General features: G+C 38.2%; 2 protein-coding genes across 11 annotated transcripts in view; one reads left to right on the forward strand and one right to left on the reverse strand.

Moving 5' to 3' along the window:
* LOC130684897 (uncharacterized) overlaps positions 1 to 17,487 on the reverse strand; it is a 305,329-nt gene that overhangs the window by 4,594 nt on the left and 283,248 nt on the right. The gene's annotated exons all lie outside the window — the stretch shown is intronic.
* On the forward strand, positions 11,177 to 13,038 carry LOC130684895 (nuclear distribution protein nudE-like 1). The gene has a single exon (XM_057507483.1). It carries the CDS (start codon positions 11,322 to 11,324, stop codon positions 12,237 to 12,239), a length of 918 nt encoding a protein of 305 aa, XP_057363466.1. The 5' UTR covers positions 11,177 to 11,321; the 3' UTR covers positions 12,240 to 13,038.

The raw sequence follows: 17,487 nt of genomic DNA on the forward strand, positions 1-17,487 counted from the left end.
AGAACTTCCACAAACTTTTTTGTGTTCTATTCTGTGACCATTCTCTATGACATGTCTTCTGTAATCAACCAACATTTATATAGTTGGTACCTACAATGCACCCAGAGCTAGTCTAGTTATTTTGGTATGCAAACCAGCTTAAAAACTAATTTTTCTGACTATATGGAATAACTGGAGAGAACAAAGTTAAGAGTTAATTTGCATTTGTTGGCTCAAATTTATATGATCCATGAAGACTTCAGCTCTTCAGGATCATATTCAGGTCTAAAAATGATCCCAGCTCACTTAGGAAACCCAAATAAGAGGCGTTAATAAATTCTCACCATTAAAATTAAGAAAAAGCAAGAGAATTAAAAACAAGAGGGCAGCTATAATGATTCTTGTGGACCTTTCAGATGGTGTTTAAAGTGATATTTTTAATATTTTTAAAAAGTATTCACTGATCCTGTGTGGTAACATCCAATGAGTTCTACACAAGGGTATAAAGGGCATATAAAAGTGTAGGCAAAGGGTCTGTTTGCGTCTATACAGAAGATCAAAGCCTAATTGGGCTACTCCGAAAATGAACTCAGATACGATATGAAAGAGAACTTCCAACATCAGCACTCTCTGGAAGACTCATGCTAGAAGATGATCATCAAAAAACCCCAACAAAGATCCACGCACTGCTACAGCTGTAGATGCACTCATCCCACCAGCTCCTGGACTTGCCATGGGAATGAGGAAGGAGATATCTAAGCTGGCCTGTGCATACAGTAAAACAACAAATTTGACTGGATCTATACTGTTGGAACTCAACCAAGAATTAGGAGAAGTGCAAATTGTAGCGCTCCAAAATCTTACAACTACAGACTATTTACTGTTAAAAGAACATAAGGGATGTGAACATTCCCCAGGAATGGGTTGTTTTTATTTGTCTGATTTATCTCAGACTGTTCAAGTTCAGTAGGACAATATCCACCATATCATAGATAAGTTTTCACAAATGCCTAAGGTGCCTAACTGGTTTTCTTGGTTTCACTGGAGATGGCTGGTTATTACAGGTATGCTTTGGTTACATAACTGTACTCCTATTATGTTAATGTGTATGTGCAATTTAATTAGTAGTTTAAAACCTATACATGCTGAAGTTACTCTACAAGAAGATATGTCAAAGAAATAATCAATCTTCCCATGTTTTCTTCCGCCTGCTACTTCTATAGCTTTTCTTCTTCCTTCCTAATTACAACCCTTAAATAGAATTCGTGCCTCATATCAAATTTACCGAGTATCATAATTCTTCCAAGTGGTAAAGATACCTCAAGACAAATGCTGGGCATAGAAGCCACAGGGCATAAATATGAAAAGAAGTAAAAAGCTAACCTTTTCAAACAATAAGGCTTCTCTCTCACTTACCAACTTTACATTTCCCTGTATGGCCCTGGAAGATGACTGGTTAGCCAGAGACGGGTAAGATTCCTCAAGGGAGGAACAACCTAAGAGAGGCACAGTTGCAGGGGGGCCATCAGTTGAGAAATTGGGGATCAACAGAGGTGAGGCTTAGAACCTCACCCCCCCTGTTCTGAGAGAAATCTTCTGCATACGTGGATGTTTTATTGCCCTTGTCTAGCTTGGATTAACACATAGTCTACAGGCACACACCTGATCATCTACATTTGCTCTCTTACAACACTAAACTATGTTTTCTACCTTTATCTTGTATCTACCTACCACTTCAGCATTTTATTAAAAAGAATAATAATAAAGAGAGAAATGTGGTATCCACATATAAATCAAGTATAAAAACCAAATGAGTATTCATATTGGAACTGACTGTTTATAGTTCATAATGCATGAGCAAAACCGAAAGTTTCTGTGATGACTGCCTTTGTACTGTTCACTATGTAACTTATTCATTATGTAAGAATTTGTTCTACATGTAAGAACTTGTTTGTTATGCCTCAGAAGATTGGAGACTGATGAAAATTAGGCTTGGGGTGGATTAATGATTGTGCATTGAGCATTGACTCCCTTATACAGAATTTTATTGTCGTTAACAACCATTTGATCAATAAATATGAGAGATGCCCTCACAAAAAAAAAAAAAAAAAAAAAAAAAGGACAGACTTCCAATGGTAAAATAAATAAGTAACCGGGATGTAATGTATAGCATAAGGAATATAGTCAAGTTATTGTAACAGCTTGGTAGGGTGATAGCTGGAACCTAGAATTATGTACATAAATGTTTTATCACTGTGTTGTACACTTGAAACTAATGTAATGTAATACTGTGCGTCAACTACCCTTCAATAAAAAATAATTATTTAAAAAAAAATGTATTCACTGAATTATGTCTTACAATAACAATTCACAGACATTTGCTTATTTTCTGATTTATGAAATTCATGCTGATGGTGTGTGGGACTGCTCTGAAAGTAGCCTAATATCTAGCAAGGACTATGAAATAATCCTTGAATAAATGAAGAATGAATACATTGTTGTTTAGCTTTAATACCAGGGTTAATTGAATTTGTTTGGTTTATATGTATATGTTTACTTCTCTTCAGTTCAGGCAGAGAGATGGTACAGAAATGAAAAGGAAAAGATGAAGTGATTGGGTCTCTTAACAATTTGACAAGGGTGGAAGACCAGAGAGTTTGGGTCAGAATAGCACATGGTGGCACGGACCTTGCAGAGTTTGCCCTTCCCCACGCAATTCTCTTCATTCATATCTGGTGTTACATTTGTGAATATGTTCACTTACATGGCAAAAGAGATTATAGTAATGGAATTAACGTTGGCAATCATCCAGCTTTAATAAGGGAGATTTTCCTGGATTGTATAAGGGGACCCAATTATTAAATTACATGGGTCCTTAAAAGTGCCAGAATAAATTGCAGCACCGCTGTATGAGAGAAGAGATGCTTCAGAGAGATAGACAGAGGAGAAGGGGCAGAGAGAGGGATATTATCTGCTGTTACTAGCTTTGAAGGGTGCCATGAGTCAGAGAATGTGGGCAGCCTCTATCAACTGGGGAGGCTCCCAACTAGTAGCCAGATAGGAAACAAGAACTTCAGTCCTCCAGCCACATGGTACTGAATTCTGGCAACTTGAAAATTAAGTCTGGAAACAAATTCTCCCCAGAGCCTCCAGAAGGAAATGGAGTTCTGCTGACACAGTGATTTCACCCAATGAAGCCCAGAGAACTAGGTGAGTGATACTGTGCCTGGACTAGTAATCTGTGGAACTATAAGATGATAAGTTTGCTTTGCCAAAATCCATTCAATTTGTGGTTATTTTATAAAGCAACAGGAGAAAACTAATACAGCTCTCATTATTTTTTTAGAACCTAAATGCTTCAGTTGTCAGAGAAACTTTATCAAACTACAGCCCATGGGCCAATTCCGAGCCATGGCCTCTTTTTGTATAGCCTGAGAACTAAGAATGATTTTATATTTTTAAGTAGCCAAAAATAAAATTAAAAAGAGTATTTTGTGAAATATGAAATTTCTTGAAGTTCAAATGTAAGTGTCTATAAATAAACTTTGATTGGAACACATTCCATATATTTATGTGTAGTCTGGGACTGTTTTCTTGATACAATAGAAGAGTTAAATAGTCATGACAGAAACCTTGTGGCCAGCAAAGCCTAAAATACCATGGAAGAGGTTACTTGCAATTCTTTGTGATCTTTCCCCATTCCTTTCTGTGAGTGCTTGGAGATGCATGGGGGAAACTACATAAGAGAGTGCAAATCCACCTGTGTTTGTAGCCCTCAAAAGTTTCTCATTATCACTGAACCCCACATTTGGTATTTAGAGATTTATTAAAACTGTCTTTCTGAATTCTTCTTACCACTTTATATGGAAGCAGTAGTGTCTGTCTCAGGTAATCAAGTGCTTGGATCATGTTTCTTCCCCTTGGTGCTGTCTCTCCCCAGATCTCTGTTAGGTGATTGCCCTCTGACTTCAGCTTCATGTAGGGTTTGAGAAAATCATTCATTTACAGTTTTTATGCAAGAGAGTAATAGCCTTTCCAGCTTTCCACATCTCTGAGCTGAAATCAGATCCATCTTTGAGTCTGAACATATTTGAAGGATATTTTTGTTCAACCAAACTTTAGTAGGAGCACAGACATGAGAAGCACTTTTTATTTCTCCCCAAACTCAAAATAATAATAATAAGAATAACAGAATATGTGTTGAGTCAATATGTGCCAATTAATTTAATTAGGAAATGAGGTAGCCCTGAGCTTTAAAAAGAATCCTCAGATTCTAGACTAATTTTTGAGAATTTAGATGGGAGGATTTTGAAATTGTCATGTATACCATCAGAAGGTGAAATCGAGGAAGTGTAGTTGTCAAAATTCAATGGAAGTATTAGCAGCAGTTAAACCCTACATAGCAGTTAGCTATTTTTAAATTCACTAGTAAAACAAAACGTTTGGAAATGGTACTGCACCAAAGAATTGGGGGATGAGTGGGAATAATATTTATGACTGTGGCTGCATCTGATAATCACTCTGAAGTACTCACTGCCAAAGGATTTGAGTGAGAATTTTGTGTTTTTATGTTAAGGGGAAGCATACAGATATAAAGATTTGAAAATATGGAACTTGAAGAGAAGAATCACTGGGTAATGGTGAACTTTGATATGCTTATGAAGAATAAGTTACTAAGAGTTAATGTTACCACAGAAAAGGGTTGAGGCATACATGGTATCATTGCCCTCACATAAGCTTTCCCGTTGGCATCTTTAACCCTTCTTTTGTTGGCATGGAGAAGTGATGACACATTAATTTCATCAAGAAATAAGGGCTGGGTCAGATTGTGTTTAAGAAATAGAAATATTTCAGAGGGAGTTCTAATGGGTCTCTCCAGGAAGAGGGGCAGCTTGCTCAACAAAGACAAATCAAGGTCATATTAATTTGATATGCAGCACACACAGTTTGGTATGGACCAAAACTTATAGGTCCAGACTCTTGATATTTGTTAGTGTGCCCTGAGGAAAGTATAGGTGAGTGGAGAAGAACAAGAGTTCATGCTACCTAAATTCATAAGAATTTATAATCTTATAATTTATAAACCTGAATGCCAGTTTAATTACTGTTAATGAGAAATGAAAATACAGTACTGGCTGGTCAATGTATTACCTCCCTGTAGGAAAATCTTCATTGTTGCCCATATTTTAATTGGAATATAATAATAACAATAATAATTTCTCTCTCATTCATTATAGCTTTATAAACAAGTGAATATGTCTTAATTTACTTAAATAGTTGTAAAATTTAATATCAAGAATCAACAACTACATCAACTACATCAACATAAATCAAGCTTTGAAGTTAGGTTACATAAGGAACCATATGACTGTGAAATCCATAATTCACATGTAACAGTCTGTTGCACTACAGACAGTGGAAGACTGTCTATCAGACTGGCACAGCAACAGGGACAATTTGGTTCCAAATCAGGATACTGGTTACTAGTAATCTCAGACAAATAAGCCGGAGGTAACATTATATTAACTGAGGTTTCATCTAATGTCTCTGGCAGATCTTCAGTGTACTTGGTTTTCAGTACATAACTGCTTCCTTTGAAACATTTTAGTCTGGTGCAATTCAATGTTGTCCACTTTAAACAGTTCTTTTCATCAAAAGATGAACGCTGTTCTAAGGCAAATACTCTGCATGTATTTATCTGCTTCTTTTTATGTTTCCTAAAACAATCATCCTACTATAGATCACTTTTGTTACTGTAGGGCCACAAAGCTAATAAGTTAGCCCAATTATTCAACTGTGTAACTCATGACACAATGAGGAAAAGTATACTTCACAACTCCATATTACCTCTGTTACTAACAAAGCATGTTTAACATAATAAAGTGATTCACTGTCTAAAATTCTATGATATTAGCACAAGCAGGCTGTTAATCTAGAAAAAAACGTCTATGATGGAATCAAAATTACCAGCTGTGCTTATTGGATATAATTATTTCCATCCTAAAGAAACCATGCAAAACTAAAATCATATTTAAGAAACACCAAATACATCTTTGTCCTGATTATTTTGCTATGCCCCAATTTTGACTATATCTCACTTGAATTTGATGAATAGTTCATGCTTAACACATTTCAATCAGACTTTATCAATATGGCTAGTTATTAACATCATTTATAATATTTATTACTGGTCATTTTGATGCTTAGAAGCCAATAATTAATTTCCTCTTTATTTTATGCTTTAGTATCTGTCAAAACCAAGTGTTGCTGGTTTACTTATTTGATCGTTTTAATTATACGGAGATAGAAGTTTCAGAATACCCCCTCTTTGTTCCCCATCAAAATCAAGGCCAAGTAATATGCACCTATTACAACTGGTAATCCCATCTCCCACCTGTTTACTGATCTAATTGACTGCCTTTCTCTCTCCTGCTAATGAACATTAAGCTCCAGGAGGGCAAGGACCATATCTTCCTTCAGCACATCTTTATGCCAAGGTTTACATTAGTTTCATCAGAATTTTTTTAAATTAACTATCAGAAATTAATAGGTATAAGGCTGAAGGCTTATCTAAGTATATTAAATAATGTACAAATTCCAATACTTATTTGCCAAAAATTCACTGCTATGTCTCACTTTTGCATTATTTTCCGATAAGTAAAACAAAAAGAATAATCTTTATGAACCTATCCTAGAATAGAGAATTAGGTGATCATTATTTAATACACTTTCTCAAAGGCTATTTGTATAAATTCCATGTAATATTTGGACAACATGGAAGTGTTTTCCTAAAATCAAAATGTACAATGTTTTGGTCATATTACTCAGAGGATATTTTAGCAGACTCCCAACAAAAATCTCTACTGTATCTTATAATTGTAGTGATCTTCACAATATTTCAAGAAAAGAAGCTAAGTTAGATTTTTATCTTCCTGAAGTTTAAAGTGAAACATTTAAAAAACCAAATTATGTTTTCCTTTTGATGTTTAAGCCTTTGTATAAAATGTTGAACCATACCTGAAATTTTAACTATACTGTGTAAAAGTAACTTTTGCTTTCTTCTCTGACTGCAAATTATACGCTTGTTTAAGGAAATCTACAAAGGAAGTCCAGTTTAGTTCAAAGATTTCAATAAATTCAGAGTATTCGAAATAGTATTGATAACACTAAATTAGACATGGACTAGGCTAACTTGGACTACAAGTAGCAAAACTGGGATTCAAATCTGTTTCTATTGGGGTATCAGACAAATCAAAGCAGATAGTGAAAAATACAAACAGTATGAAAGCAAAATTTATAAATATGCTTCATTCGGGGATGGCAAGTATTCTCTTTCAATGGGGAAGGACATACTAGATTATAATGGTCTATGGCAGAAAACTCAATAAAAAATTTTGTCTAATCTCATATTTATAAAACAGCTAAAATATGCAGGCAGTGCTGTAGATTCTGAGGGGATAACAATGAAGAAAAGAGATCCTGATCTCATGGGGCTTGCATAATAGTGCATTTCAAGATCCTTTTATTGAAATCTAGGGTTATTTCACAGCCTTAAAAAAAGTATTGAGACACTGAAAATGCACATAGTCAATTGCCAATTCACACTTTCAATCATTATTTCTAGTTCTTTGCATATCTTTGATTTTGACAAGAAGAATGACTTTAAATATATTTATGTTAATCATTGACTAATTTTAGTTGCAAAGAAAAGAATTTTCTTTGTTTACTGTTGAAGAGTAGAAGGACATATAGAATAACATTGAAAGAAACCAAAATAACTTTTTCTGAAAAGCTTTTAAGGAAAAAGTTTCTGAAAAACTTCTGTATTCATAAAGTGTATTATTTGAAATAAAAAAAATATAGATGAACCCTCTATAACCCAACTATTATATACATAGTACACTAGCAAGGTGACAAATCTAGGTGGCATTTTTGTACATTTATTAAATATTTACTATTCATTTTTAACTATTACATATATACACATTTAGCTATCTTAAAATTTAGGGCATTTTGGAAGTTAAGTATAAATAAATGACCGTAAAAACATCCTTTATTTATTAACAGAAAGAAAAAGTGGATGCGAGGAAAGGTAGTCACATGCTCAAGATCACAGAACTAATTAATGAAAGTCCTAGAAGACCGCTCAGTTACCTCAAACTTTAGTCCCATGATCTCCTTAAATTTTGATTCAATATTTAAATGTATTAAATGTGTGGCATGCTGTTGTTAATCATATAAATTCCCTCTCAAAGATATGCAGTAAAAATAAAAGCACACCTTGCATGCCAGCAATAAACACCTCCAAGTGAGCAATTTAGACTTTAATGTGCAAATACCATGGTTTAAAAGTTTCCCTACTCATCTTTCAATAGTAAAGCCAGTGGCATATGACACCTGGGCTCACTGTATAAAGATATCAACTCAAAGTATATAACTCAGCACAGAAGCATTTGTTTATAACACTGACATCAGGACTTGAATTTTTCAAAAGATAAAAGCAAGTCTCTACCACATAAAGTAATAGCTTAATATCTGAAGTGATAAAGGCATGTGAAATAATCTTGACAAGGAAGGCTAATATTACTTCTTAAGGTGACTCCTCCAGCAGAAGCCTCGCATAGAGTAGCACAGACGCATTCCATGGGAGACTGAGGACAGGGGCGATGACTCCCCTCAGATCCAGTTCTCTGGAAGCTGCACTGGCTTCAGCATCTAAAACAGGAGCTTCCTTTTTGGAACAAGTAAATAGGTACTACTACTGAGAGTGGCGAGCAGAGATGGTTTTTTACATTTCTTTTAATTCTCTTTTCCTAATAATGTCCTCCTAAAATAAATAATCAAAACTCCTTTCTTATTTTGTTTACCTCTGAACGAACACTGCGACTTGTATCTTACAGACTTGCAAATGTTTATATGGTAGAGAACCTAAGCTTTGTGATCCAAAGGGGAGGAGAAACAAAAACATATTCTTTTCTCCACGAACATTGGTAAAGTCCTCCCGCCATCTAATTTGGACACCTGAGTGTTGGGAAGAGGGCAGTCATGGCTGAAGAAAGGAGGCCATTGCTTTTACTTACATTTTTATTTGAATCCTTAATGAGAAATACATATAATATCTAGCTCAAGAACACTGTGTGTTTGATGTGTTACTGGGCCAAGGGTTGGGGACAGAGACAACAGAACAAGCAAGCAGGAGATACATGAAGAAGACATAGAGACTCAGAATGAAAAACTGGTGCCAGCCACGTTTAAGTCTGGGTTTCTCATCTCTGAGCAGCATGTTGAGGCTCCTGCGGCTGTTGGGGAACAGATGTTCAGACTCAGGCTTTCCAGAGTGCCCCCCAAAACATCCACCCTCAGCAGCACGTGATATATTTCCTCAGAAATTTATCATTACTCTATGATCCCTGAATCTGGGCATCTCAAACAAATGCGAGTATCGGCCGCTTCTAGAATCACCATCCACTTCACCTTGGGTATCACCTGCTCATGAAGACCGATTTAACTCCACAGAGTTGACACAGAACCTGGTGTCTTGGAGGCTTACGGGGAAGCCATGAGGCCCTGCCCACTGCGCATGTGAGCTCGACAGGTTTTGTTTACTTCCTTTGAAACGATTAATTGTCCTTTAAGGAAGTGTCTGGCAAGAAGACATCTGGATTCATATCAGCTATATTCAGCCTGTCTAGCAATGATGTGCTCAGTGATGTGGTGGGACACTGACCCATGGTAAAGGGTAGATACACTCTTCCTCTTTCTGGAAGAGGCTAGATAACCAGACATAAAGGTCTTGCCAAAGAGTAGGTTTTCTGCATATGCTGGCCCTCAGGACAGCACATAAGGTATATATGAATTATATTACTATATCATTGATAATATAAAATCTATGCTATATAGTGTACATACTACATTATATGTGCTCAAACTTATATATACACACACTATATATAGTCAGTGTATCTATACAGATCGAGTTAGACCGAGAGTATACTGTTTCTAAAGTATCTCCCCTCAGCAATATATACATTACTCCTAGACATCTCCCTCTGCATGAGGACATTTGTTTCCATTTAAATCCCTACTTTCCCCAGTTTAGGAAATGGCATTGCGATCTATCTAGTCAATCCATCCAAAACCGGGAATCCATGCTTAATTCTCTTCTTTTCATCAGCTCCATCAGCTCTGCCTCTAAAATGTATTCCTTCAGTTTAACTGCTTACTTCCACCTCCAGTGCTGCTAGTCTGAACCAGCCTGTCATTATCTCTCACCTGCAGTAAGGAAACAACTACCTGAGCAGTTTCTCTGCCCCTTGTTTCTTTCCACTACAATCCACCATCCATCCAGAAGCTAATGTAAATGAGATGGTAATATGGCTTTGCTTGAGCCTTTGAATGGCTCCCTTTAGCCACAAGAATAAACACCAGCAGAATTCAGTGGACTCCAAGTCCTGCATTTTCTGGACCCTGCCTCTCTGTGGTGCTTCTCCCTCCACTTTCTTTTTTTTCCCACTATACTTAACCACACTGGCCTTTTTTCTGCCAATTAAACGGGCCAAGTATATGTTTCATCAGCTGCCATGAACTTGATGTTCAGTATGCTTGGAATGCTCCTGTCTCGAATCTTTGCATGGCTGCCTCCTTCTCATTGTTCAGTTGTCAATCCAAAGTTTACATTCTCAGAGAGCACCTACCAGTTCCTCTTTCCACATTGTTTTCATTGTAGTAGTCATCAACATTTGAGTTTACCTACTATATTGTCTTATCTAGTTCTGACCTTTCCCCTCTTTGAGGGTGAGGAAGTTGATGTTCATCATCATTGTGTCTCCAGCTATAAAAACATGTTCCACATAATAAGACCCAAAGAGATTCATCTTATGTGAAAAAGAACACTGAAACACTGACACTTGAAGGAATTGGAAAGCCGACTTTTAACCACGGTGGCGCCTCTTTCCCGAGTGGCACAGTGTGCAGGGAAACCTTCGATGGCCAAAACTGCACATTGCGGAGCTTGGAAACGCCTGTGCACAAGGCCACTGTCAGCCTGACGTTAAGGCCGCGGGCCTGACCCCGCCGCCGCCGACGCCCTCCTCACGACAGCCCTGCGCTGGCTGCCCTCATATGCTAGTGCGCATGCTCCGACCACGCCCATTGTGTCACAGAATGTCTCCCGGGCAACCCCTGACGCGCTGGGGAGGAGCTGGATGCTGAGTGCGCGGAGTGGAGCTCAGAGCTTGGAACTGCGGAGCGGAGCAGTGGCTGAGCTGCTGAGCAGTGGAGCGGAGACGTCTGCCGAGAGGCGCTGAGCGTGCCCTTTTGACAGGCTGGAGACTTTCTTGACTATGGACGTTGAAGATAAACCATATTTTTCTAGTTTAGAGGAGGAAACTGCTTTCTGGAAGGAACTTTCCTTCAAGTATAAACAAAGATTCCAGGAAACTCTGGATGAGCTACTTGAATTCCAGGAAAGAAGCAGAGAATTAGAAGCAGAGTTGGAGGCAGAGTTAGAACTGGCTGAACAAAGTAAGAGAGACTTGCAAGCTGATAACCAAAGACTGAAATACGAAGTGGAGGCATTAAAGGAGAAGCTAGAACATCAGCATGCACAAAGCTCCAAGCAGGTCACAATATTAGAGGATGATTTAAGTCAGACTCGGGAGGTTAAGGAGCAGTTGCAGAAGTACGTGAGAGAGCTGGAGCAAGCCAAGGATGACCTGGAGCGCGCACAAAGGGCAACAGTAGTTTCACTGGAAGAGTCTGAACAAAGGCTAGATGAGGCGATCGAAAGAAATGCATATTTAGAAAGCGAACTTGATGAAATGGAATCTTCGTTGGTCTCTGTGCAGAACTTAAAGGATGAAGTAAGAGAGTTAAAACAAGAACTAGCAGCTCGGGAAAGAGAAGAACTAACCAGAAAGAAAACTCTAGACTCTGAAAAGAGGGATTCTGCTGTGCAAGTGTCACTTTCTTTGCCAGCCACTCCTGTTGCCAAAGGAATGGAAAACAGTTTTCCTTCACCCAAAGCTATACCAAACCATTTTGGTATGAGCCCACTAACTCCTGCCAGTACATCGGCACTAAACATGGGGAAGGATCTCTTATGGAAGGTAGTATGGGCATTCGTATCAAAATTAACAGACTGCAGGAATTTTCCAGAGTTCCAAGCATCACGAAAATCCTGTATTACAGGGAATTATAGCTGGTTTGATAATCGGCTACAGCAAAAAGCTCTGTTGATCAGGGCATTCGCCTTTGTTTAATAAAGGGGCAGTGAACTACTTTGACCAGCTGCTCCTCCACTTGGACTGGGCCCCTTGCACCCATTGTTGGCCCCAGATGTGCTGCCTCTCAGTCTGTGTGAACACCCCCGCCTCCAGGTGGGTGCTCCTGCCCTCTCAACAATCCATGGAGAAGGGGTCAGTTCTGTAAAGCTACTTATCACACCATATTTCATCTTTCTGAGCCTTGTCTATTTTTTTCTTTTCCCCCATCACCAATTGTCTGGGCTTACACCACCCAAATAAAGGTGCGTTATCTAAACTTTTTATCTTAAACTCAGGGTCTACTTTCTTAAGAACCTAGGCCAATACAGTTGAAAAGTCCCTTTCCCAATGCCTAAAATATGTATTCAGAATTTACTACTCATTTTCTCTTCTATGAGATCATATACACTGTTATTTACCTTTTTTTTTCTGTGAAATTTATTGTTTCCACATTGAAAGATTTTTTTTAGGGGAAAAAAATCCATTAGGAACTCATTCTGCTCTCAGGCCATTAAACTTAGCTGTCTTGCCCATCAGTTCATAAAACTGAGCTGTGAATGACCCCAGCAACTTCTAAGTCATCTCGTTATGCCACAGCAAAACAAGAAAAAGAAAAATGGCCAGCAACTGTGCTTAATTCTGATTAAAAAATACTAGCAACTATGATTCTCAACATTTGCTTAAATGAGTTGTAATAAATCTTAAAACACTTTTTATAATTACAAAATTAGTTAAAGAAAACTTGAAGCTATAACAGTGATCGGTAGCAGGTATGTTTTGTTTTCCTTTAATAATAAATGGCTTTTGTGCTTTTACTTAGAGTCAAAAAAGCAAGGTATGGCTGTCAAAAACACGTCAATTTGAAAAATGACAGAAACATGTTATCATTCCTTATTAGAAAGGTTCTCAAGCGGTCATTACACATTTTAATTTTTCACTTAAAAGAGGAGATAGTAATTTTTATGCTTAAAAACCTCATTTAATTGTTCATTTTCTTTAAATCTTCATAGAGAACTTATTATCTTTATCAAAATCAAATGTTATTCTTCTCCTTTCTAATTATCAATGCCTTTAAAAAGGCAAATCATGTTAAGTATAAATTATCAGCTTTATAACATATTCTAATCTTTTTCCAAAAGTTGAAAAGTAAACCTTCCATGGTAGAGGACAAATCAATATCAAACTTCTGGTTTTTAAAATCCTCCCAACATTTACGTTGCCAGGCAGCTGCATCTAGGGAGGCCTCTCCCTGTGTACTAGGTGAAACCTCAATATGAATTAGGGCTGGGGGAGGTTCTTGGCTCTGAACAAGAATTCTTGAACAAGTTGAATGAGTATAGGTGAGGAAGGAATTCATTAAAGGGAGAGTAGAAGTGAGTGGCAGCTGCTTTGCTGGCAGCAAAAGGCAAGGAAGAACAGAGGGAGGAAAGGGAAACTCACTGAACCCCTGCTCAGCATAGGGCAAATCCCTTGCCAACTCCTGAAGCCAGGGTCACCTGGCATCCAGTGCCTGCTTGAAATCTGCACTGCATGGGAACTAAGCCCCTATAACCCCAGGATTTGGAGGAGCCACAGAGCACTGGATGGAGTGAGTTCATGTTCTGAGAACTTCCCAAAGGCAAAGAAGGAAGATTTTTGGTCAGGCTACTAAGAAGCATGATTGTACAGCTGCAGTCCTGTCTGGGTCACCCAGGTGATGGGAACTTGCAAACCCAAATCAGATTTGCCCTTTCTTACTTGACTGAAGTAGGATAGAGAGAGTGAAAACTTGTGCTTAAGTGTATACAACTGAATGAAATAGCAAAGTGACATTGCCACTTACCACTGGAAGAGCGCAGAGACAAAATGTAGTAAGTGAGCAGTGAGAAGTCTTTATCTAAGGGAAAAAGTACACACTGAAAGAAAGGGGAGTGCACCTCACTCAGAGAGGTGGTGGGCTCAACTGCTTAGGATTCTCTTTTAAGGCCTTCAAGAATGGGACAAAGGGTGGGGGTGGGGGGCCCAGAAGGTGTAGGCTTCACATGTGGTCTCATGATGTCTGTCTCCAGTGAGAGGCATGTCACCATCCATAATCTGTCCTCTAGATATTCTGTAAGATAAGCTTAACCCAAGGGATTTCTTGATCCTGTTCTGCAAGATAGTGGGTAACCTCAAGCAGTGAGGACATGCCATTTAGGAGTGCTGGTGCTGCTTTAATACAGGGTCAGTTATTGTCTGATTATCATAAAACATTTTAGGAATCCTGCCTCCTAACTACCTCGTTTTTAAAATGGGATCTTAGCCTTAAGATGGAGTTTCTCCTCTTCTTCCTATACTATTTATATCTCAGCATTTTTAATCATAGGCAGGAAATATTAATCATGATGCTTCCCCCATGTCCCTTTCCTTCCTCATTTATGCATATTTATAAAGGAATGAGAAATATAAAGGAATGAAAAGATTACAGAAAAAATAAAAACTATAGCAAAGCAGTATTTCTATGGAGAATATCATCATGGAGAGGTTTTCTTTCCTCTTTCAGTTCTGAACTAGGAGCATGACCTACTTCTTAAAGGGCTGGAATTCCCCTCTTGCTCGAAGATGATAAATGATACTATTTAACATTACATATTCAATTTTCTGATGGTCACATTCCCTTAAATAGGTATCTGGTAAAAGAAAAAAAACATTTTGCATGTAAACTTTCTTCTTAGAAAAATTATAGCTGACATTTGCTGTTTGTTACAACAGATATTTAGTTAAATGTTTCATGTGAGAATCTTGTTTACCACTCATAACAGCCTTATGAACTTGGTACCAGTGCTATCTGTGCTTTATAGGTGAATTGAGATCAAGAGAGGTTAAGAGAAAGAAGCCCAGTCAAACTGATGACAAGGGGCTGTACGCCTAACCTCAGCTACTTCTTCCCATAGCAGTGCACAAAGGAAGGGCACCTCGTGGAAGAGCAGTAACTCATAATTTAAGCGGAATTCTAGGATGACCAAGAACTCCTTCCAACTCCACAAACGATGTAGAGGTCACTCCCCCACTGGAAGGCATAAATCCATACAGACCATTAGGCGAAATCTTCAGTTAACTTACAATATAACCCAGCCAGGGACACACTGGGCCTGATAGGGAGGAAAGACACTGCATACTAGTGGAGTTGAAAAACCTAGTCAGCTGCTAGCAGCCAGAGCAGGGAGACCTTGCATACACTGGACTTGATTCTGAGGGTATAAGATCGAGGGGAGTGGAGTATTCAATTGGCTGAGAGAAGTCTGTCTCTTTGGGAGCACTCTCCTCAGGTACAGCATGCATCACCTAGCAAGGACCAGGGAGAGGTTGCAGGCACACTACTAGGATGGCTCCTAGAAGGAAGGAGTCACTGATGGTCCATACTAAGTGAGAAATGTCAGAACTGATGACCAATGGTGTAAGAAGGGATTAAATCCTCAGGGAAGTGTGGGTGCTAAATGTGGATTATGATGTAATTCTTATTCTGTCAATAGCTCAAAGGTCATTCATATGATGCCATTGTGTCCCTATAACACACTAGCAGACATCCATCACTCCACACCACCACTCATCAAACAGCAATATTGTGATTGCTGGTTTATTTTCATAAGACAAAAGTGTGGATTTATGCACTAGTTGGATGCTTCTTTGAGGCTAAGAATTCTATTTTCATCTTTTGCCAACACAGAATAAAGCCTGGTACATGGTAATAAGCTAGAATGAAAATAAGAACCAGACAGACTTACGTTAATAGAGCATTTACTATTTGTCAACTGCTATGAACTGCATATTTGTTTTCCCCCACCCCCCAAATATGTATGCTGAACTCCTAACCCTTAATCTGATGGTAGTAGGACATGGGATCATAAGAGTGGAGTGTTTATAAATGGAATTAGTGCCCTTCTAAGAGGAGATTTCAGAGAGCTTGTTCTCTCTGTGAGTTCTCTGTCATTTGAGAATAAAACAAGAAGTTAACCATCTGCAACCAGGAAGTTCGTTCTCACTAGACACAGGATCTACCAGCACCTTGATCTTGGACTTTCCAGGCTCCAGAACCACAAGAAATACATGTTTGCTGTATAAACCACCCAGTCTAACACATCTTTGTTGCAACAGTCCAAACTGACTAAAGCACCAACTACTGGACTAATTCCTGGAAGATGATTTCATCCTGAAAACCCTGATATATATTTTGTTGTTGGCAAGGAAAAAATTTCCTCTACCCTTCATTATCAAGCTGGTCTAGGAATCACATTGACAGGAGACAGATTAACAGGACAAAAACCAAAGTTTAATTACGCACCTTCAGGAAATTTATAGATGTAGATTCCAAATACAGGGAGAGTGAGGTGTATATGTCATCTTGAACTAAGGAGAATGGGGTAGGGGTCTGAGACTTTAGAGGAAAAGGGAAGCCATTCACAGGGATATAAAAGAGTAAATATTTGGGAAACAAATGTTTCCTGGGACACACAGAAATAATACAATTTAGAAAGGAATTTTAACGAATTTAGCCACATTCCTCCCCCGTCCACCATGCCAGCCTCACATTACAATGTAATTATGTCTGGGGATAGCTCTTCCTGGAGCAGTTCCTCCATCTGAATTCTTTGTATGCAGTTAAGAGAGAGGAATGTCAAAGTGTCTCTCTGAGTCTTTCAGGCCTTTATTGTTTTCAACTCTGACATAATCTGCCTGCCAAACTGGTGAATCTTGAGGCAGATTGTCCTTGACCCTACAATGTTATCTCCAATTTATGGGTATAAAAGTGAGATTTAAAGAGACAGATCCATTTGTTTGTCCATGGTTACATTGCTACTAAATTACAGAACAGACATTTGAATCCAGGCAACCTAACTTCCAAAAGAGGTGAACTGCCTTCCTAGTTAATAGGTACTCAATTGTTGTTCAGTAAATGAAACAGCTATAATTATTACATATTAAATATGGAAACCAGATCCCCGGGATCACCATGAGAATCTCTTGGGAGAAGAAAACCTTCTCCAAGCGATATATAGACCTATTCTTTTTAATGAATGTATTTCAGTTTAGATTTATACAATTAAAAAAATTTAGATACAGAGGTTATGTTCTTGAACACCCAAATCTGTATTTGCATTCCCAATACATAGTAAGCCAATCTCTAAGTCACCAGGTTTGAAGCAGAGAAATATTTATTATCAGAAGGGCAGCAAAATGATAAGGCAGGGAACTTTTCCCCAGTCTGCCTTACCAGATCAGGCAGAGA

The sequence above is a fragment of the Manis pentadactyla genome, chromosome 9, assembly GCF_030020395.1.
Source record: "Manis pentadactyla isolate mManPen7 chromosome 9, mManPen7.hap1, whole genome shotgun sequence".
NCBI lineage: Eukaryota > Metazoa > Chordata > Mammalia > Pholidota > Manidae > Manis > Manis pentadactyla.

Coding starts and splice junctions, on each gene's coding strand:
- LOC130684895 (XM_057507483.1), top strand. CDS start 11,322: ATGGACGTTGAAGATAAACCATATTTTTCTAGTTTAGAGGAGGAAACT.